General features: G+C 46.6%; 1 protein-coding gene across 1 annotated transcript in view; it reads right to left on the reverse strand.

Moving 5' to 3' along the window:
• Positions 1-555: 555 nt before the first annotated feature.
• ZNF618 (zinc finger protein 618) overlaps positions 556-23354 on the reverse strand; it is a 182620-nt gene continuing 159821 nt past the window's right edge. Inside the window, exons 12-15 of the mRNA XM_049774133.1 lie at positions 20129-20209; positions 17622-17699; positions 3128-3229; positions 556-2327 (exon numbers count right to left, since the gene is read on the reverse strand). Coding sequence (XP_049630090.1) covers positions 802-2327; positions 3128-3229; positions 17622-17699; positions 20129-20209 — 1787 coding nt within the window. The 3' untranslated portion in view covers positions 556-801. The remainder of the gene's footprint in view (positions 2328-3127; positions 3230-17621; positions 17700-20128; positions 20210-23354) is intronic.

Consider the following 23354-nt stretch of genomic DNA (forward strand, 5'->3'; position numbering starts at 1 on the left):
CCTGAAGGTGAACGAGAACAAAGTCCAGTGCAGAAAACTGTCCTTCGGATGCAGTCTGGAGAATCCTAGGCAGAGCAGCTGGGTTGATGGTGGTGGTGGTGGTGGTGGGGTCAGTCAGGTTGGAAGGGATTTGGGGTGGTAGGTGGGTGGGTGTTGAGGATATGGGCCCAAAGGACAGAGGATGGAGATCAAGTCACTTCAGATCGCAGCTGCCTGAACATCTGACGACATCGGCTCTCTAACAATCTGCACACCTGAAACAGTCTTTTAGTTTTGTTTAAAGTCCCCTTCTGAGAAACAGAGGCGAGGAGTCTTCCTTCCCTCTTTGCCCAGCACTCATCTTTTTCCTGACACTCCCAGAGTCATGCACATGTCCCTGCGGGAAGAACGCATGCGCACGCAGCGGGAGGAAGTGAGTGCGCCTGCGCGCGTGCGTGTGCGCCTGCGCAGTGCCTGTGTACGGGCATGGGCACCTGCGCGGCGCATGCGTACCAACCACGACCGGGCCTGGAGAGGCCTAAGCTCAACATGGCCGCCCCCAGGCGGCATGCACACACACACGCATACTGAGAAAAAAAGCACTTAAGTTTCCAGGGGGGGCATTTAGAATGAGGTCCACAGTGTTTAGAACTTAGAAATTCCTTTTCTTGGTTTGCAACAGTGTTGAGATTTATTATCTTTTGTCTATTTTTTTGTCTTTTTCCATTTTCCCCTAAAGATGCTCATCTCTCTCTTCTTTCCATATTTTTGTTTTGCCTTTTTTTCTTTTGTTTCCACTTTCCCTTCCCTTGCAAAGTCTTTTTAAAGCATGTTGGATTTCAGAAACATGAGTTTGTTCATGTCTTCGGGACTGAGAAGCCTCCTCCTCTTGATGAGGAGGGCTTGCTCACACATATTTACACACCCACTTCGGGCCCCCACGGCTGGGACTGCCAGGAGCCAGAAAGCGAGCTTGGCGAGTTTTGTGTGCTTTTGGGTCACGCAGGACCAGTACTGGAAGAGATCAGGGGTGGCCTGGAAGAGGGGCTCCTGCAGGTAGTCATACACCTCATTCTTCCCCAGCTGATCATCGTCCTGAGCTGCTGTGGGGTTGTCCCCACACGAAGCCGAGCGGGGTTTCTTGGCAGTGGGTTCAAAATCGGCCTCCTCGCTCCAGGAGTCTTTGACTTCGTTGATGAGCTCGCAGACGTTGCCTATGATCTCCTCATGCTGGTAGGGAGGCACAGGCCGCAGCTTCTGCTGGGGGTCCAGGATCATGGCCACCTTGTGAGCTGGATGCACCTTGAAGTTCTCCTTCAACGCCTCGAGGAACAGGTGGCACAGCTTGCTGACCGTGCCAGCATCGTTGGCCTTGGCCGTGAACAGCTTCTCCAGCCGGACGTAGGTGGGCAGCACCAGCTGGAGTGTGGGTTGGCTCTCGTTGCTCAACTCGATGACCGCCTGCTTCACCGGAGTCAGGATGGCAGCCAAGTTGCTGAGCAGGTGCTTGTTGAGGCTCTGGATGAGGTTCATCTTCTTGGCACGGCTGTAGAACTCGCAGATCTGCTCGTAGCGCTCATGCACCAACAGCAGCGAGTCTGTCACTGAGTTCCAGCAAGGGGGTGGTGAGGTCTCCTCCAGGGACCCAAAGGTCTCCTTGGCCAGGCCTGTGGAGCCCGCCAGGTCCTCGCAGACATTGAGCAGCTCGATGACCTCATGCATGCTGCGGGCCTGCAGCGTCCGCTTGCTCAGCACACTCTGCACCACTGAGTTCAAGGCACAGGCCGAGCATCGGAGGCACATGCCAGCCTTGGAGAAGGCCGAGGTGCTCACCCGGCAGTCGGTCACGTACACGGTCCTGATCTCCGACATGACAAACTCCGACAGCACGTTCTGTACCCAGTGGTGCACCAGGTCGCCGCTGTCACGAATGTCAGCCCCCTTCACGCCCAGCACGTAGCTCTTGATGTGGTTGCCCTCGGCCTGGTAGGCCGTGAGGATATAGCAGGAGTCGGGGCCCACACTCTGCGAGTGGCAGGTGACGCCGATGCCCAAGCAAGCGTTGCTGCCCAAGGCACACGTCACTTTTACCTTCACCTGGTTGTACATGCGAGGCAGTTGCTTGAGTGCCAGCGTGTTGAAGTTGCCCAGGATCTCGGTGACGGAGAAGGCCCCATAACGGGCACCGCTGTCCACCAGTGTCTGGGCCAGCTTCAGGAACTCTTTGCCACTCACCACGCTCAGGGCACCTAGGTCGGCAGCACACATGACCCGTAATAACCTCTCGGCAATGTTCTGTCGCTCCTTCTCGGGGATGGTGCTGTTGAATGTCAGACAGCCTGCAGAGGCTGGCAGAAAGACAGGGAGTGAGTGAGGAGGGGTGAGAGAGATAGACAGAAGAGACAGAGACATAGGGTGAGTAGGTGAGAGAGGAAAAATGCTTAAGCCTGCTGGTCTGCAGGCATTTCCCACTCAAGTCTAGATTTCTTTTCTTTTTTTTTTCAATGGGGGAACACCTGGTGCTGCTTAGGGGTTACCCCTGGCTCTGTACTCAGAAATCACTCTTGGCTAGAGGGACCATATTGGACACTGGGAATCGAACCAGGTCTGTCCTGGGTCTGCTGTGTGCAAGGCAAATGCCCTACCGCTGTGCTATGGCTCTTAACTCACATGTCTAGATTTCATCTCGCATACTCAAGGGGGTGCTCTCATGGGAGCAGAGTTGTGTGATGTATGAGTGTCGCAGATAGCAGCATTAGGATGTGGCTTGTGTGCCAAATATTAGCCTCTGCGTGTGCCACTTGTCTGTATCAACCTTTGCTAGAACTCTTCCACAATATAGGAGCTGACATTATTAGAGGGCATGCTGGTGAGGCAGTACATGGCCACTGTGGAAGGAGGGAACAGTGCCAGGAGTGTATTCTCTAGTCACAGACACACAGCCTCTCCTACAGCCTCTTTCTCTTATCCAGAGATGTCCCAAATCTCACCTGTGGATTTCTAGGGAACTTCAGTGATTGGTCTTGCACTGTGCATGAATGTGTTGGTGCATTAGTGGTGATGAATGGCAAAACCTGCCAAACACTGGAGCTAGGCGGTTACTGGGGCCAGCTGCTGTCCTTTGGGGCTATGTCTGGGGGAGACCTACTGTTGTTGGTGCTGTTCCTCTGAGCCTGGGGTTTCCACTTCTCTTCCACAACAGCGGGTGGTGATCGGGACTGGTTGGATGCAATGTTGTTTTCGTTGTCTGCTGCGGGAACAAAAAGGGACAGTGTGTGACCCAGAGAGCCAGAGGGATACGAGATGAGAACCAGAGCAAGGCAGCGGCAGGACAGTGCCACCTCTGAGGCTTGGAGCTGGGTTCAAATTCTGGCTCTTCCTCAGGCCCCTCTATCTTGTGCTCGAAGAGTTTTATTTTTATCATCTCATCATGAGGAAATTAAAGGGGGCACATGGAGGTAGCACCAGATGAGATGGGAAGCAGAATCAGGGTGGAACTCCGTGACCACACGGAGGAGGTGCTTAGGGAACAAGGACTGGAGTGTACCCCAGCCTACTAGCTCTTAAATAGGACAGCGGGTGTCGCTATTCCCCAAGTGTATACATTCAAGTGTGTCTTTCCGTCCTTTTAACATTTTTTGTTTCACAAGAGAATTAACTAAACAGAGTCAAAGCTGAGAAAAGAGCCCAGGACATTCTCAGTGCCATCAAGTCAGTGGTAAAGAGGAGACAAGAAGAAAGGAGATACCTGGGATCACTGGAAACTCAGGCAAAGGAGACATCACTCGAGACTTTTCCAGATATTTCCCTGATTTCTGCAGGGTCATATCCTATGGTGTGGGGTTAGGGGCAGGTTCTTCCTAGTGATGTTTGGCCCAGTGATTTAGGGGTTGACTGTCTCTTTTATGCTTGGCCTAGTGATATTCAGGGGACACTGTGGTGACATTTGGTGGTATGGGGGGTGGTCATACAGCGCCAGCAATCCAACTCAGGGGTTTGACAATGCTAGGCCAGGGCCTCTCCCACTTAAGCCATATTCCTGGACCAACGTCCCTAATTATTAACTTGCAAGTATGCAACTGCATTAGTTATAAATAACCCAGATATTCACTTAGCCTCTATTCATAGCTATTTCTTGACATTTTATTTATTTACTTTGACCACACCTGGCAGTGTGCTCAGGGCTTATTCCTGGCTCTTTCTTTCTCAGGGATCACTCTTGGTGGGCTCTGGGGACCAGGCATGTGTGGCGCTGAGGAACTGATCCCAGGCCAGCTACGTGCAGGGCAAATGTCCTACTGGCTGTACTATGACTCCAGCCCCTTCCCTGACATTTTAATGTACCCCTTTCTGTGTGAGTTCTGTGTGTGTTGACACACACTCTATCGACTTGGTTTTACCCAAGTATTGAGATTGGGGACTTTCAGTTTTTTGGCTTAGCCACTGCCTCATGGTCAAATGCTCCCCTGACTTTTCAGGTCGCATGTGGGTTTATCCCTAAGATTGTATTACCTGGCGTGAATGTACAGCTCAGTATGAGTAGGCAGTGCCTTTGGAGCTTCCAGAAAAGAGCCTTCCACAGCATCTATAAGTTTTACTTATCAGACTAGTTAGAAAATTTTGAGGCATAGACTGGAAGATGCAACCACCAGGAATGCGGTGATGGAGAACACAGTAATGGGGAAATGGTTAAGACCATGAAAAGCAAGTCTGAATCATGACATTTAAAAAATATTTTAGGGACTGGAGAGATAGCATGGAGATAAGGCATTTGCCTTGCATGCAGAAGGATGGTGGTTCGAATCCCGGCATCCCATATGGTCCCCCGAGCCTGCCAGGAGCTAATTTTGAGCGCAGAGCCAGGAGGAACCCCTGAGGACTGCCAGGTATGATCAAAAACCAATACAAAAGAAAAAATTAAATAATATTTTAAAATGAATGGCTGAGCCCAATAATGACAAACATTTGCATCAGAGTTGACGGGGTAAAAGGATATTTGCTTCCACTCGTGGGGTGGGTGGTGTGGGGTGTATGGCAATGATCTACCAGATACAAACTGCAGATCATGATGGGGATGAGGTGCCATCCAGAAAGAAACTCGGCTGCTCCAGTTCTGTGACTTACCCTGTCCTCGTCAAATGCCTAGAGACAGTTCTCAGGCTGTGGGAGATGGACTGTGAACTGAGATGTGGTGGCTAGTGGTCCTAATGATTTGGAAGGACTCAGATCAAAGTTTTGGGAAGCCAAAGGTGCCAACAGTTTATAAGAAAACGTCGACTGGGAGAAATTTCCACAAGGGAATGCATTGGGAACTCATACTCAATGACTGAATACCAAGTTGCTCTATGCAGTATCAAACTATACATGGGGGATGGGGAAAGTGCCTCTAGGAAACAGGAAATAGAGAAATCTCAGGGCTCCACTATGGTTGGCCACCATCTGTCTATTCTCTCCCTGAACAGAGAGACCTCAATGCTTAAGCACTGCGTGGAGATCTCTTCCTCTGGGGCTAATTAACTCTAGATAAAGGCTTACACTAGATCTGCCCTAATACTAAGTTAATGAAGGGAGTGAGGCTCTCTCCTGCACAAGACTGACCTGGGTTTGATCCCTAGCATCCCATATTGCTCCCTGAGCATCACTAGGAGTAAGCCCTGAATTCCACTGGGTATGGCTGAAAACAAAACCAAAGAATACAGTTGCTGGAAAGACACCCCCCCCCCAAAAGTATCTGGGGCCATACAGGTAAGTAAAAACTGAGCGAGGACATATCTGACACTCTTAGAAAATAGCAGAAAATGTAGCAGTGGACAATATGCAATTTATGATGTCAAAAATCCAATGGAAAAGTACTAGGCATTGAGGTGGTAGAAAGAATTATGACCAAGCGAAGAAGACAGCGGAACAATAGCTAAAAAGACACTTAAAACAATTGTAAATATCATTGACTTGCTCACAGTATGAAACGAATGATAAATATCATTAAAAGAGAAGTGGGTGACAAAAATTAAAATACGGGGCCGGGCGGTGGCGCTAAAGGTAAGGTGCTTGCCTTGTCTGCGCTAGCCTTGGAGGACGGACCGCGGTTCGATCCCCCGGTGTCCCATATGGTCCCCCAAGCCAGGAGCAACTTCTGAGCACATAGCCAGGAGTAACCCCCTGAGCATTACCGGGTGTGGCCCAAAAATAAAAAACAAACAAACAAACAAACAAAAAACAAAAAAAAACAAAAATTAAAATACTAACCAAACCCAGAGAAGCTTCTAGGTAACAAAGTACTGCATCGGGCCTGAGAACAACTGAGATGTAGAACACCTGCCTTGTGCTGGGAGGTCTCCAGTTCGATTCTCAGCGCCATACCATATGCGAAAAATGCAATCCAGTGCCAAAACAAAAGTCTGGGCTCTTTGGTGCTAACCAAAGTGTGTGTGAGGACAGCGACCAATGAATACAACCCTCAGCAAATGTGCACAAACACAGAAGCCAACAGTGCGATCCCCAGTGAGCAATACAACCGAGAGTGCAGGCAGCATCCGGTTATTAGAGCAACACAAATGAGTGAAAGGAAGGGGAATAAAAATACACATCAGAATGAACAGGAGTAGGGCTGGAGAGATAGTATAGAGGTAAAGCACTTGTCATACAAGCAGCTGCTTTAGTAGACCTTGGTTTCATACCTATAAACAATCAGTTCACTGAGGACCACCAGAGGTCTCCCTAGGGCAAAGGGTGAGGAATAGCCCCTGAGCACTGATGAACATGGCCCAAGCCTGTCCCTCTCCTGCCACACACACACACACACACACACACACACTCGCAATATATTTATTGATATATGAGATTTATGGGGTAAAAATTTATGGGAATAAGTATGGGATAAAAGCACTTTAGGTGCTATAAGGAAGACAATAATAGAACCTGGGTAAACAGCAGAAGACCTATCAACTATTCAACATCAAAAACAGAGACATTGAGGGACTGGAGCAATAGCACAGTGGGTAGGGTGTTTGCCTTGAACACAGCCTGGGATCGATCCCCAGAATCCCATATGGTCCCCTGAGCCTGCCAGGAATGATTTCTGAGTGTAGGGCCAGGAGTAACCCTTGAGCACTGCCTGGTGTCGCCAAAATTCACCATCACAACAACAACAAAATCAAATAAGCAAAAAAACAAAAACAAAAACAAAAACAAAAAAACAGAAAAGTCAAAAGTAAATGAATGGAGTATGAACAACATTCAGAGGTTAACATACATATAATGGGGAAAAAGTAGAAAAAAAATAGAAGAAATGGCCAAAATGTTATCATATGAAGACCTTAAAGTCAAATTCAAAAAAGTTCAATCGGCTTCCAGCAGAATAAACATCAAGAAAACACTATCAAGGCTTAATAGTGTTGCCATCAAATTGTTGAGAATCAGTGAAAACACAATGTCTTCAAAGCTGTCACAGAAATGGGAGAGTTCTGTACAGATAGATGAATAAGTGCAAGAATGACAACTGATTTATTTTCAGAAATTATGCAACTCAGCAGGCAACAGAATTAAGTACTAAAATATCAACCTCAAATTCTAAATTGAGTAATAACATCTTTCACACACGAAGATAAAAATAAGGCAAGAAAGGGGTCAGAGATATAGTACAGAAATTAAGGTTTTTGTCTTGCATATGATGTGGTGGTTGTAAAGTTGGTTTAAGTTCTTGGCACCATATAATTCTCAGATTACTCCTATTAGTTACTTCTGATCACAGAGCAGCTACATCCCCTGAGCACTGTCAGGTGCATCCCCAAAGCACAAGAATAAGTATATTTAAAAAAAGAATAAATACATACATCAACAAGTAATAAATATACAAGAACCAAAATAAATAAATAAATAAATAAATAAATAAATAAATAAAACCTTTAACTAAAGAAATGTAAAAGGAAGTTCTTCGGTTTTAAGAAAAATGACATCAAATTAGAACCTGGAGCTATAGAAAGAGAAGTGCTTAAAATACATGATGGATTAGATATATACATTTTTGGTTTTTGTTTTTGGGCCACACCCGGTGGTGCTCAGAGGTTACTCCTGGCTGTCTGCTCAGAAATAGCTCCTGGCAGGCACGGGGGACCATATGGGACACCAGGATTCAAACCAACCACCTTAGGTCCTGGATCAGCTGCTTTCAAGGCAAACACTGCTGTGCTATCTCTCCGGGCCCGGATTATATATTTTTTAAAATTCCCCTTTATTGGGGCTGGAGTGTTGGTGCAGCAGCAGGGCATTTGCCTTGCACACAGTTGACCTGGGATGAACTGTGGATCGATCCCCTGGTGTATTATATGGTCTTCCAAGCCAGGAGTGATTTCTGAGCACATAACTAGGAGTAACCCCTGAGCATCACTAGGTATGGCCCGAAAAACAAAATGAAAAAATATTCGCCTTTATTTTATATCTCTCCAAAAGATAACTGACTTTTCTGGTCAGGGATGTGGCTTAATGTATAGCTTTAAATGACTGAGGGCTCAATCCTATGTAGGAAGAGGGAAGAAGGGAGAAAAGAAAGAAGGGAGAAAAGAAAGAAGGAAGAAAAGAAGAGAAGGATGGAGGGAAGGGGGAAGGAAGGAGAACAAAAGCCTGACCTTAATGAAAAATAATGCACTGTGGAACTAATAACTATAGCACTAATCTATATGACATATATAAGAATGAGAAATAAATGCCATTGTTGAAAGTTTCTCATACAATATGGAAAGTAAGCTAACATTACTGGAAGGCAGAATTTGATGTTAGAAAATATACTTTAAGTCCCATCTAAAGTACAAACAATAAAAAAATAGTGAAAAAATAATTGAAAGGACCTTAAAGGATTTTTTAAAAAACTGCTCAATCCAAAATACAGCGGGAAGGTTAGAAGAGAAACAGAACAAAACAGACAATAAGCAAAGCAAAACAAGATTTAAAGCAACAATGCTACGATTACTCTAAATGTAACATATTCTAAGTGAAGGTCAAAGACTGTCACCCTAAATAAAAGGACACAAAATATGCTGTCTGTAAAAATTAGTACTTAAATATAAAAATAGAGGTAGGCTAAAAGCAAATGGCTGAATAAGTAAAGAAAACTGGAGTAACACGGGCTGTTTTATAGCAAAAATAGACCTCATAATGAGAAAAACTCCAGGAATAGCAAAAGATTCTGCAGTGGTCAGATTAGCAAGAATATACATTCATCTGAAATATGTACATATGAAATATATCCCACATATACATGTGGGATAATATATGTACACACATCACATGTGTGTGTGTGTGTGTGTGTGTATATATATATATGATCCTACAAGATCAAAACACATGAAGCAAACAATTACACCTGGAGATCTTATTTGTCTTCTCTCAGTAACCATTGTTGTGTATGTAAACATTTTAATGGGATTATTATGTTACTGACCCTACCCTGATCGGTTATTGTGCCCTACCCTAGGATGTGACCTGGCATTCTGCTTCCACCCTAGGGTGGTACCTGATTCTGCTCCCACCATTGGGTGGTACCTAATTCTGGGGCATAAAAGCAAGGATCTGTGGAAGGCGAGAGGCTTTTTTCCTGTGGCCTATTCTTAGGACTTTTGGCTTCGGCCTCTTCATGGAATAAAGAGCTGTTTTCTTTGGAAGCTTGACTGCCTGTTGGCTTTCTTCCCACCGCATTCACCTCAGAACCACCGACTGAACAGGGTAACAGACGCGTGGTCCGAGCTGGAGGAGAAAGGCCTCATCCTCCATCCCTCCATCAGTCAACCTCTTCAGGGGCTGACTTGCAACAACCATTATTTAAGAAAAGAAGGGAAGGCGACTGAATAGACAATATAGGTAATATCAGTCAAATGTAAATAAAGTTTCCCCAAAAAGGAGGGCATGAAAATTTTGAAATCCCACAAAATTTTTTGATCATATTTAAATTCAGTTGGAAGATTCTTGGAAAAATTGCAACTATTTGAATATAAACATTATACTTGTAAAATAACTTTTACAACAAAAAATCCTAAAGGAAAGTCGGAAATGTTTTCATGGAAATAAAACAACATGCATTTCAAAATTTGGGGGATACATGCAAAGCAGGGCTTATTCATATCATTAGTTATATTAGGAAAAAAGGGAGAGAGCTTCCACCTTAATAATGCTAGAGAACAGTAAGTTGAACTTGAAGAAAAAGGGAATTGAACAGATAAATGCAGAAGTGAATGGAACAGTAAACAGAATAGAGAAAAATATCAGTGACACGATAGCTGATTCATTATTTACAAAAATATCAATAAAGTTGATAAACTTCAAGTATTTTTTAAAAAATCAGGAAAACATTTGATATTAAAAGGAGTACACAAATTATATCTATTTAATGAATGAGGGGGCCATCATTACAGTTGCAACAGATATAGAAAACAACTGGAAATTCTTATGAACAATACTGTCAATACATTACACGATTTAAATAAGATTGTGAAAAGCATGAAGTGTAAAAATAAAGTTCAAACTAAATAGGCAGACTAAAATTGTTTCAAAAATTTAAAAACATTAAGTTGAGAGTTTTCCTCTTACAAAGAGAACTCACTTATCAGTGAGCTTGACCAAATATTAAAGGAATAAATTTAACACAAAAATAAATTTAATATTCTATTCACATCCTTTTAAAAAACAGAGGCAAGAATATCATGCTCATTTATGAGTCTGACATTACCTCAATCCAAACTAGAACAAAACATTATAAGAAATAAGAAATTCAATTTCTCATACACACATGCAAAAAAACACTTTAAAAATTGGAGGCAGATCAAAGGAATGGAGCACATGCTTTGCCTATGTGAAATCCCAAGTTTGATCCCTGGCAATATATATACCCATCAGTACTAGGGATGATTCTGCCAGATCTGATAAGTACTGTAATAGTAGGCTAAGCATAATCAGGAATGAGTCTGGGTCCTCATGGATTACTAGAAAGAGCACTCCTTCAAAATATTAACCAACTACCAACTAAGCTATAATGTATAAAGAGTTACAACATGGTTATGTCAAGTTTATACCAGAAATATAACTTGGGATTAATAAGAAAATCAATCAGTATAATTCTATTTAATGTTAAGGCAAAGACAAAAATGATCTCCATATATGTAAAAGCATATTAATATGTGAAAAAAATTCACACTGACTCAAGATACAATTCTCATTAAACTTGGAAGAGGGAAAAACTGGGTTAAGAGACAGCACAGTTGGTAAAATGCTTGCCTTGCATATGCCTGAACTAGCTAAAATCCTTGGTTGTAAGGTATCCCTGCCCCCAACTTCCTGTTTCCCTAACCTCTTCGTTTTGGATGGTTAGACCCACCGACACCTGGAATGGGCAGGGGAATCTTGAATAAAGTATAATAAAGTTTGGTTGGGGGAAAAGGAGCAAGGAACCAAAGGGAGAAAGCCAGAAGAGTGTCAAGAAAAGCTGTTGGTAAAGGAAAGCAGAGCAGAAAGGCACATGTAGAGAAAAGGCTAGAAAAAAAAGCTAGCTGACTCCAATGAAACTTTAACTGAGTCCTTGTGAATTAATCTCTCCGCTGCTACCCTGCAATCTTCACACCTGTCCGCTAAAGGGGTTATAGGTGCCGTGCCCAGGGAGACCTCACACAAACACGTGGACTTTAGACATTATATTTTATATTAAAACAACAATTGGTGGGGCCAGAGTGGTGGTGCAGTGGTAAGGAGTTTGCCTTGCATGTGTCTGACCTAGGATGGGCATCGGTTTGATCCCCCATGTCCCATATGGTCCCCCAAGTCAGGATCGATTTCTGAGTGCATAGCCAGGAGGAACCCCTGAGCATCACAGGGTGTGGCCCAAAAACAAAACAAAAAAAAGGGCCCGGAGAGATAGCACAGCGGCGTTTGCCTTGCAAGCAGCCGATCCAGGACCAAAGGTGGTTGGTTCGAATCCCTGTGTCCCATATGGTCCCCCGTGCCTGCCAGGAGCTATTTCTGAGCAGACAGCCAGGAGTAACCCCTGAGCACCGCTGGGTGTGGCCCAAACCCCCCCCTCCAAAAAAAATAATAATAAAAGAGCTGGGTAGAAAAAAGTTCTAAAACTTCTAGAAAAAAGCTGCATTACACAGTCAGGCAAAGAAAATAAAGGACATCAAATTAAAACATTAAAAGCAAAATCACCCATATTTCTCGGTGACATGATGATTGTACAGAAAAGCTATTAAATCCATATACACACAAATAGTATTTTGTTTGTTTGTTTGTTTTGATTTTTGGTGTCTTATCTGGCTGTGTGGAAGGCTTATTCTTGGCTCTGCACTCAGGGATCACTCCAGATGGAGCTCAGGAGACCATATAAGATGCCAGGGATAGAACCTTGGTTGGCCGTGTACAAGTACCTTAGCTGCTGTACTATCTCTGTCATCCCTCCTCGACAACCATTTTCCAAAACAAAAACATTAAAACTAAAAATGAGTTCATCAAGGCTGCAGAATACAGGTCAACACTATAGAAAAAAACATATCAATAAACATTGCAAACATGAAAAAATTCTATTTGTAATAGGCTTTTAAAAATGAAGAAGTTAGGAATAAAAAGTACAGGTCTAATCCTGAAAACACTGAACTACTTAAATGCAAAAACATTCTGTGATTGTAAACTAGAAGGCAATATTATTAAAATGGCAGTAACTAACCAAACTGACCTAGATTGCACATAAATCAAAGCTCTGGCAGTTTTTTTTTTTCAGTTTGATAAGTTGATTCTACAATTCACATGAAATGCAGGAAATGAAGAATTGCCAAAACTATATTGAAGAAAGAACAAAAGTTGGAAGGTTTCATGTTTCCTGATTAGATTAAAATAATCAAATAAGTGCATACTGGCATATGAAAAGATATATTGATCAATCAAACAGAATGTGGAATCCAGAAATAAACCCTTGCATTTATGGCCAAATTGTTTTTGCAGGGCACTGGGACAATTTAGTGAGGGACAGAATCATCTTTTTATCAACAATAGTGCTGGAACAACTGGATATCCACAAGCAAAAGAATGTAGTTGGGGGACTGGAGCAATAGAGCAGTGGTAGCACATTTGCCTTGAATGTAGCTGACCCAGAATGGACTTCAGTTTAATCCCCAGCGTCCCATATGGTTCCCCAAGCCAAGAGTGATTTCTGAGCGCATGGCCAGGCGTGGCCTCTGAGAGTCGCCGGGTGTGGTTCCCCCCAAAAACAAAACAAAACAAAAAGAATGTAGTTGGATCCCTACCTCATATTTCATAGGGCTAATATTAACTCAATAGATTGTAGGCACATACATGCAAGTTCCTTTAAGAAGATAATTTAATAAGTTATTGAATCTTAGGTAACATAGGGTTTGGCAAAGACTTCCTAGATCTGATGCACAAATAAAAGAAATAAAAATAAACAGACCTCATCAAAATGAAAACCACTTGTACTTCAAAGCACAATATCATGAGAATTAAAAGAGAGTCCATAGGAATAAAGCAGGCATTTACAGAGACCTTGAGACCAGAAGACATAAGAACTCTTACAACTCAGTAATACAAGCCCATGTATTACTCAGAAGGACAAGTACTTCTCCCAAAGAATGGGAGAAAGACCTGAAGAGCATTTCTCTAGCGAAGATTCTCGAACAGCAAAGAAGATAACACATAAACCATTGCTCAGTCTAAGCCACTAGAACATACATCTCCAAGCCACAGTCATATACCATTCCATGCACTCTAAGACAACCTCACAGGAGTTCGACAATAACAAAACACAAGGCCACTTGGAGCTGCACCCCTTTAGGAAAATCTGGCAGATTCTCAAATGGTTACACGGTTATGATGTGACCCTATACGTCCACTCTTGGGTATACAACCAATGGAGTGATAAAGATGCCTAAATGAGAACTTGGGTTTGAATGTTCCTATCATACTTATAAGTGCCTCAATCTGTATATAGTTGATTTACAGTTGGAGCTAAAAAGAGATGGTTCCGTGTAGTTATGTACAGTCTCTGTATTTGTGTACATGCTATTCCTATATAGCATATAAATATATCATCCCTATGTATATACAAATATCATGCCTGTAAGGTTTATTCATGTGGCTTTCACTATGTATGTATACACCCTACAACCACATCTGTAATGGATGGAGACAAAGCTGGGGTAGAGGTGGAGGTCCCTTTACATGGGACCTGGGGCCTCCAAGAAGGAGGACGTGGTGTCCCCACAGGGGACAGAAGAAGCTGTCTCTTCTCAGACTCTCTGCAGGCGTTCACCCACTTTCTAGGATGGGAAGGAAGACCTGGATGAGAGAAGTGACTGAAAGGGGCTAAAAATCAGGTCTGGATGGTCCCAAATTCTGACTGGGATCAGCCACATGCCTACTCCCCAAAGAGCCCCATTGCAAGTCATCTGTGTTCCTCAGGGTCTGTGGAAGAGGTGGCAGAGGGGACTGTTGACTGTTTCCCCTCGATGGCTTCACAGGAAGCCTGGGAGAGCACGCACAGGCTTCCAACTCCCCATGAGAGATAGAGTCCTACTTAGCCTGACTGTGACTCTGGAGCCACTATCAAGTCATGTGGCTGTTTTGTGCCTCAGTTTCCATATCTGGAAATTGTAGCAAATAGGTACCACTTATCCCAAAGGCTTTCCCAACAACATTATAAACTAACGCCACTCCTGCACCCCCATTTCTTCCTCTGAATAACAGCCTTGTGGTAAGCTCTTACCATTGCTCGTTAGCCTCATACTCCCCCCTGAACTGTCATGGGGGAGGGTTAAGACAGGAAGTTTATTAGTGGGAATTCCCCACCCCATTCAGCAGCCTCCTAATGAACCCTGCTGTCATTCCAAGCTGATCCCCCTTATCAGCGGGGGTGAACGCACAGATCATGATGCTTAATTTCTCTCTGTGGAGTCAATCCTTTAATCCCGACTCGGCCTGGCTAGGATTCTGGCTGGCTTTGCTCTGCATGGCGGGCCAGGCATTCTCAGTCAGCACTGGACCAGAACAAAGCAGTCTCTGCTTTTTGGGGCTGGGATGGTGTGTGTGTGTGGGAAACAAGTGGAGATATTTGGGGGTGCTAGGGGCCCCATTAGGCCCAGACTCAATTTGCATTTTAATGGACTGCACCCAACAGACAGAGATCAGGCAGCACAGGCATCCTGTAGCTTCCAGAAGCTGGCAAGGGGGTGGGTGAGGTGCTGGGATTTAAGACTTGATGGGACTGAGCTAAGGCTAAGAACTTCCCAGGCACAACGGGGTACACAAGTTAACTCCCCACCCCTTGCAGCCAGGTCTGAGTGCTGAAGCTGGCTTTGGGACTAAGAAAGACAAGGCATAGAAGTGAGGGGTCTTTGTGGTAGGAAAACAGACGAAAAGCAGATGCCCTTACTTTTGAGAAGGGGCTGTCCATACCTAAGGGTACACTGCTTGGAGGCATGACAGCAAGAAAATAGACTATGAACTTGCTCTGAGTTTGAGTCCATTAGAAATGAAATAGGTGCAGAGTACAAGGGCTGGAGTCCATATTTTTTATTTATTTTATTTGATTTTTGATGTTTTGGGCCAACCTGGTGACATTCAGGGGTTACTCCTGGCTATGTATTCAGAAATCGCTCCCGGCTTGGGGGACCCTATGGGTTGCCAAGGTTCGAACCACAGTCCATCCTGGGTCAGCCGCATGCAATGCAAGTGCCCTACTGCTGCACCATTGCACCAGCCCTTGGAGTCTATGCTTTTAATGTGGAAACCCTGGTTGGATCTCTAGTAGCACACAGTTCCCCATTCAGTCCCTAGCATGCTGGGAGGAGTCCTGGAGCAAGGCTCCAAGCAAGACAGCAATTACAGGCCTTCTCCAAAGACCAAGTTAATTAATGCCCAGTCTGCAGCAGACCTCAATAAGCAAAAGATAAAGCAAGGAAGCAAGGAGCCAGTGCAGTGGCCACATATCAGTAACAGAGCCTGGCCTCCATCTCCCTCAGAGAAACTATTTTTGGCATGGCTTTGGGACAGTTGGGCCAGGCCGGAAGGATGCCAGAGACCACCACACTGGGCAGGAAGTGATGTCACAGCTGACCATCAGACCGGAAGGGATGCCAAAGATACCACCTGACCAGAAACAATGGCAGAGTTACCACCATACTAGAAGTGATATCAGAAACCACCTCAAGGGTGGGAACTGATGCCAGATACCATGTCAGATTGTTATAAAAGGACAGGAAGTGATGTCAGAGATCATGCCTAGACTGGAAGTGGTGTTAGAAATACCACCGGATCAGAAGTGACATCAGAGACCACCACAAAGACTGGAAGTGGCATAAGAGACAACGTCAGACCAGAAGTGACAATAGAGACAACCACCAATACCACTTGCAGAAACAGTGAGTTACATAACAGCTACCACAGGCATCAACCCCTGTCCTCACAACTGCCCATGTCTCCTTGTCACTTTCCACACTCCAATCCTCTTCCCCTTGTAGGGAGTGGGCTTCTCCCCAGCATCTGGAGCAGAAAAGGATGAGCACCTCATTTTCTCATCTCCATGTGGGAATGAGCAGCCAAAGGAGAGGACTGAGTCTTACAGGAAGAAATATGGACCTCTGAATGGCCCTTTAAAGGCCTTTCACTCAGATTTCTACACTGGGCTGTGATGTGATTAAGAAGTGACTATTAAGCCACAGAATGCTTCTAACGTAATATTTTCTGCTATGTAAAATGATGTCTTCAGGATCCCACTAGACAGCAGGGCTTACTATACAGAGTTGGTGGCTATTAGGTTGAAAGGATAATATAGTGGAATTGATTTGCAAGCTGGGGCCTAGAATGAAAGTTTGAAGTTGGTGTGTGATCCAAGAATTGAAGGAGGAAAGGTGTATCACACCTGAGACTGCTTAGTGGTCTACATGGCTGGTCCCTGGACCCAGAGCCTAGGCAGGCTGAAGGCATGTAAGGTTCACAGGCAGAGAAAACGGGATGCTGCACCCTCCTGGCCACTCTGGGACATGCTCAGGTTTGAGGACAGGGCTTGGCATTCAGGCCTTTGTAGTGACGGTCACAGGCTGAGACCAGACAAGCAGCAGCTACTCACCAACATGTTCAATCCCATGCAATCTCCACCTCTGGATCTCCTTCCCCTCTGACTCTTTGGTGGCCTTTGCTCAGCCAGGAATCTTCTGGAAGCCTTTCAATTTCATCCACCTCCCTGAATCAGTCCCTATCAAACCTGCTGACCTGATTCTCTTACTCCCCACAAAACACAATTACCCCACCACCACCCACATTCCCATTAAGTTGCAGTGATCCTAGCAAAAGAGTGGCTTTGGGGCCGGGAGACGTGTCAAAGGGCTGGGGTACATATTGAAGTCCTGGGTTCCATCCCCAGCACCACATGGGTCCCTGGGCACCCATCCTGGGAAGCTACCCCCGAGCATCTTTAGAAGTAATGACCGAACACTATGTCCTATGGGGTATGCAGCAAAGCTGGGTGTAGTCTCCTCCCCACCCTACCAAAACATAAAGATAAAAAAAGAGTGGCACTAGGTTGTTTCTGATCATGCCTGTCTTTGTGGGGTCTACAGGGGAAGAGCGCACAGGTTTCTGGCCAGCAGGGTCCTCACCTGCATGGGACTGCATGTGCTCCAGCAGATTGTTGTAGAACTGGAACTGGATCCCACATGCACCACACGTGTAGGGCTCTGAAAGAGAGGAGCAACGGAGTTAGGGCCGGGGTGAGCTGGGGATCCAAACATGCATTGGGGGTCAGGGCTCAGGGTTCAGTCTGTCTGCACCCCTGTCACTGACTGGCATAGAGCTGCAAGAAAGGAATGCAAGAACACCATTCCCTTTGGGCTCTTGATTGAGTGCTCAGAGGGTGCCAGCTAGGTGTGTGGGTTCAGCACACAAAGATCTCAAGCTGGAGAGGGTCCAGTTTTTGGTGCTTTTTTTTTTTTTTCTCTCTTCTTGGAAGGGAAAGCACCTGAGGCCAGCCAGCTGCTCGTGTCTGAGTTGATACGGGAATGCATATACTATAGGTCACAGAGTGCAAAATGGAGCCAACAAGGCAACAGGGCAGGGGAGGAAGGGAAGGAAGACAGAGAAGAATGAGAGAAGCAGTGAGATGGGGACCTGGGCTTGGGGAAGTGGTGGGACACAGAGGGGTGGGCACTCATTCCTGCAGATCTTAAGTCCTCATGCCAACTGGAACCCTGTGAGGGGCAGAAAAAGACAGGCCCAGAAAGAAGGGCTGAAAAGAGAGAGGAAGATGGCAATGACAGGGCTTTAAAGAGGTGTCCTAAGGCTGCCCTAGTGAGCAGGAGTGGGGAACCAACGTTGGCTATTCCTGCTGAGGAGGCTCTGTCCCGTTGTCCAAACTCTTCCTTGCACTGGGGCTGGGCCCACTGTGTCCTTAGGGTTTCCAGGAGGAACTAGGCTCACACTCTGCTCCCTGGCCTGCCTCACCCTCTCCAGCCCCCACCCCAGGACCATCACTTACTCTTCAGGACAGGGAAAGGATGGGGAAGCAGGGGGCTGGCCATTTCTGCAAAAGAGAAACAGTAGGCTAAGTCCCATCCTGTGCTGGAACCCAAGGAGACCCTCCTGATTTCGGTCCTGTATTTAGTGGGGAGTCATATGGGGCTCCCAGGGGGGGGTGTTTCAGAGGTTTAGAATGTAGGGGTCTGCAGAGGCATGGGGTACTAGACAGGGCCGCCTTCCTTGGCCACTTGGCCACTCAGCTCTGAGAAACTTGGTGGTAAATTCATCTGGACAGAGAGCTGGGCAATCCTCAGTCTACCTGTCTCAGAACTTAGGGCCTGACTATTGTCTCAATGGAAAAATGGGGTCAACATGGACATCTGGAACAATAGAGGAATAGGAGAGGGGAGACACATGGGGGAGGATAGTGCTAAGCACACAGTTATCACTCAATCCGTGGTCCCACTGATGCTCTGTGTGGACTGTTGCTTCAGTGGCCGCAGAAGAGGTTGAGGGGAGCCCCACTCCCCACTCCACTCAGACCTAACTCCACAGCCTCAAGGTCCACAATGATGGTGGACCACAATGATGGTGGTAGAGAGATTGGGGCTTACACTGCCCTAGACGGAAAATGGCTATCTCTCTCTGGGGAGTTCAACCTTCATCTATAAGAAAGTGACTCCCTGCTGGACGTGGGTGATCTCAAACAGAAGGGAGAGAGAAAGAAGATGAGGATAATAAAGATTCAGGGAGACCAACATCCAACATCCTTCCTTGATTTTTTTTAACCAGTGTGCAGGAGTAAGAAAGCTAAAGACCACTGATTTAAAGGGTATTATCTAATTCTAGGGTTCTCTTGGCACTCCTCACTCAGTAGAGGTTTACTCAGGACACTGCAAAACACCACTAACCTCTCACCCCACCTTAGGGTCCTGCTCTGAGGTTAGTCCTCCACCAACCAGGTGGAGTGGGGTGGTACCAGGGAGAATGTTTCTGCCAGAGACTGAGGCTGGATTGTAGGGTTCTCAGAAGTGTGTGTGTGTGTGTGTGTGTGTGTGTGTGTGCGTGCGCGCGTGCTTGTGTCAGGTAGGGGATTAACTTGAAAAACTAATTCCAACTGTGCAGGGTCGCCTTGCCGCAATGGAACTGTACTCAGAATTCTGTCCTATCCCAGTAGGGAAGGCAGGCTCTGTGCGGGGCGGGGGTCTCCAGACCTTGCAGAGTCTTGCCTGTAGCAATCACCAGGGGGCACCAAATACCACCAGCTACCTCAGCTCAATAGCTTGGGAAGGTTCTAGGGCCAAAGGGGCGTCCAAAGATGGGGCTTCTGGCTCAAAAGTTAGTTTTCACCACTGGCACCCTCTTTACCTTTCCTGGAAAGAATCTGATGTTCACCCCACAAACCTAGACAGCTGGGTGGCCTCAAGCCCAGCCCTCAGAGGCCTGCTGAGTAGAAAGAGCCGTAGTCTTCTTTCCACAGGGAAGGGACACAAAGTCTGAAAGTTCAGTCCCTGAGAAGCTCCTCAAAGCCCAGAGACCTTCTTGCCCTCCCATCTTGCCCACCCTCCCCCCTTCTTTGTCTTCCCTTCTCCCAGGAACAGCCAGTGCTCTGTGAAGACCCAGCCCGTGAGCCATTTGGAGATTCACTCACCGCTGGAGTTCTGGGAGCTGTTGGTCTCTTCAAAGTGGTTTTGTGCTTTGCCTTCGACTCTCCGACTGAAGGCGCTTTCTGCTGGGTGGGTGATGGGGGGGGGCAGGCAGGAGAGAAGGAGGGTGGTGGGTCAGCACAGCATCTGAGGCCAAGCAAGCCAGAGGAGGCGCAAGGTGGCCCTGGGTCCTGCCCTACTCCAGCTGGCCTGAAGGGACCAGTTCAGTGAGAGATGCCGGAGTTCACATACGCCTAGGGGTGACCTACTAGCTTATCAGGGCCCTAGAAGAACCTCCTGAGGAGTCCTGGAGCCAGAGCGGGGTGTGTTTGCACGTGTGTGAGACCTGGCTAGCCTGTAGATGAACAGACCCCAGTGAGATGTGCTGGGCCTCCGTCTCCCCATTTGTGACACTCACTCAAGTCAATGGCTCCCAACTCCAACCAGGTACCAACCCACAGAGACAGACAGTTGGTTTCAGCCCAGTGAAGGGCAAGGAAGGCACAAACACCTACAGGACCCAGCTGAGGGGAAGGTCTGCTCACAGTCACCAGGGCACCCCTATGGCAATTTTCTGGCAGATGCTGCCTGTTACCCCAGAGGATAGCAGGATGCCTAAGTCCCCATCCTCAGAGGACTGCAGAAGGCAGCTCCTAGTTGAGAGACAATGGGAGGCCCTGGGCACTGTTGGTACTTGCTGGGTGCCTCAGGATTCATTCTGGGGTGAGTACCCCCCACCCTTCTTTCAGGCTGACCATTCACAGGAAGATTTCTGAGGCTCTGAGCAGGGGCCCCAGACAGACATCACAACCTTCTTGAACAGATGTAGCCAGCAAAGCTACTTCTCAAAATATCAAGTTCCTTCATGGTCCTTAAAAGAGGGTGATCCTGGGGTCAGTGTGATAGGACAATGGGAAGGGTATTTGCCTTACATGCAGCTGATCTGGGTTTGATCCCCAGCATCCCAGAGGGTCCCTGAGCCTGATTCTTGAGTGCAGAGTAATCCCTGAACATTGCCAGTTATCGCCCCCCCCCCCCAAAAAAAATGAGGGGCTGACCCAAGGACTGACTTTGAGAAAGGCCACTATCGATTCTGACACCAGAGGGGCAGGAGCTTAAACTTTGCCCAGAATTCTGTGGGGTGAAAGGAAAGGAAGCCAGAGGCAGGGGAGAGGTTGTACCCTAACCTTTCCACAAGGAAAGCCTGTGAGATGTGCCTGCAGCTTCTTTGGGGAAGCACAGTGGCTCCTGTCAAGGCATGCAGAGGGGCCAGGATGTGACTCCCCCAGACTACATGAGTGAAGTTTGGGGGTTCATCCAGATAGCATAAGCCAATAAAAAGCATCAAGGAATCCCCTCAGCTCTGTGTGTAGGCCCAGCTGCTCAGCCTAACAGGGGGTCTCAACCATTTTGGGCAACAGGAAAGTTTCTGACTCTGCAATGACCAAAAATGAATTCAGAATAATCTACCGCATCACCAAGCCGGAGTATCTCTGGCCATGCTCACCTGGGCTGCATCTCTCAGGTGAAAAGGGGTCTCAAGAAGAATAAGCCAAAGCTTCTTGCCTGGCATAGAGCAAAAGATGGCTCTAAGCTCCACATGCCACTGCTCCAGCCATGCCCAGTCACAGCCCTCCCCACCCCCCGAGACTACCTACAGTCTCTGAGGACCAAAGTTCTAGCGCCATTCTACAGGTGAAAAATCACGAGACTTGGGGAGTCAGGTTGGCACAAAACTGTCGAAGGTGGTACTGTGTTGGGGGCAGACATTTCCTTTTGGAAAAGGTCTGGGTGGGGCTCTAAGTCCCCATCTATCTCCTCCTTCTGCAGACCCACCGAACAGTAGCAATGACCCCCACTGAGTGTCCCCCTATTCATAAACAGTTCTGGAGAAGCTGAGAGCACAAGTTTTTTTTGGGGGGGGGGTTTTTTGGGGGGGGGGGGTTTTGGTTTTTGGTTTTTGGGCCATACCCGCCGGTGCTCAGGAGTTGCTCCTGGCTATCTGCTCAGAAATAGCTCCTGGCAGGCACGGGGGACCCTATGGGACACCGGGATTCGAACCAACCACCTTTGGTCCTGGATCGGCTGCTTGCAAGGCAAACGCCGCTGTGCTATCTCTCCGGGCCCTGAGAGCACAAGTTTTGCATGTCTATCACAGTCCAAGGCTCCTGTTTGAAGCTTGAAGATGCACAGCCAAGGAAGTCCCTTCCCATAGACATGAAGATGCACAGGAAGAAGGGAATAAAAAGTAAGGTGCATGCGGGTTCCCAATCACAGGTCTCCAACTGTAATCTCACGGTAAATATCAACATCTCAGTTTATAAAAAGAAGGTAAAGCACAGCCCAGAGGTTGTTGGGGTGAGATGCAGCTGGTCCCTGCCTCTTTCTACATAACCCAGCAGTGTCGTCCTCCTAAGAGACTGAGATGCAACCTCACTTTCAATCCTACATAAGCAAGAGTCATGCATGATTCCTGGCTTCTATGCAGCTAATACCTTTCATCAAAGAATCTGAGATGTCCTGCTTGTTTCTGGGCCTTTCTCAACACAACCCATTAAGACGATTCCCTTCAGGTCCCAGAAGCCACTCACTGTCCTTGGAGAGATCTAAGCACAGGCAACACAACCTTTGGAAATGGCAGGAACCACACTATTGCCAAGACTGGCCTCTTAAACCCAAGAGCAAAGGCCAACACACACACACACACACACAAAAAAAAAAAAAAAAAAAAGCCAACACACAGCTTCTTTCTAGTTCAGGCCCTTGGTCCAACCTGCTATTTGGGCAGGGCAAGTTCATGGTTTGATTCCATGAACATCGGAGAAACAGCTACAATAGGAGAGGGTGCCACAGAGGCTGATCTTCTGGAGGGCAAGTGCAAGGTCTACAGTACTGAAAGGACCATCTCACTCCATCCTACATTCTACAGATTCTAGCAGGCAGCCCCAGCTTGTCTCTTCTAGGGCTGAGCACAGGAATGAGGCCCACATCATATGTCTGTCTCTCTGAAGGAAATGTGAAAACTTTCATCTTCTGTTTGACCTTCTGCCTCCAGACTCCCTTTCTGGAGAGACCCATAAAACCCTGCAGCAACATGCAACGCTTTCTACTGGGCCATGGCTAGTGGAGGCTCATCAGTCCCCCCATTCAGCTGCAGGGAAAGCATGTGTCCTCAGACTGGGTTTTCTGAAAAATGAGGGGTGCAAACGCATGCTAAGAAGGTCCAGGGTA

The sequence above is a fragment of the Suncus etruscus genome, chromosome 5 (genome assembly GCF_024139225.1).
Source record: "Suncus etruscus isolate mSunEtr1 chromosome 5, mSunEtr1.pri.cur, whole genome shotgun sequence".
Taxonomy (NCBI): domain Eukaryota; kingdom Metazoa; phylum Chordata; class Mammalia; order Eulipotyphla; family Soricidae; genus Suncus; species Suncus etruscus.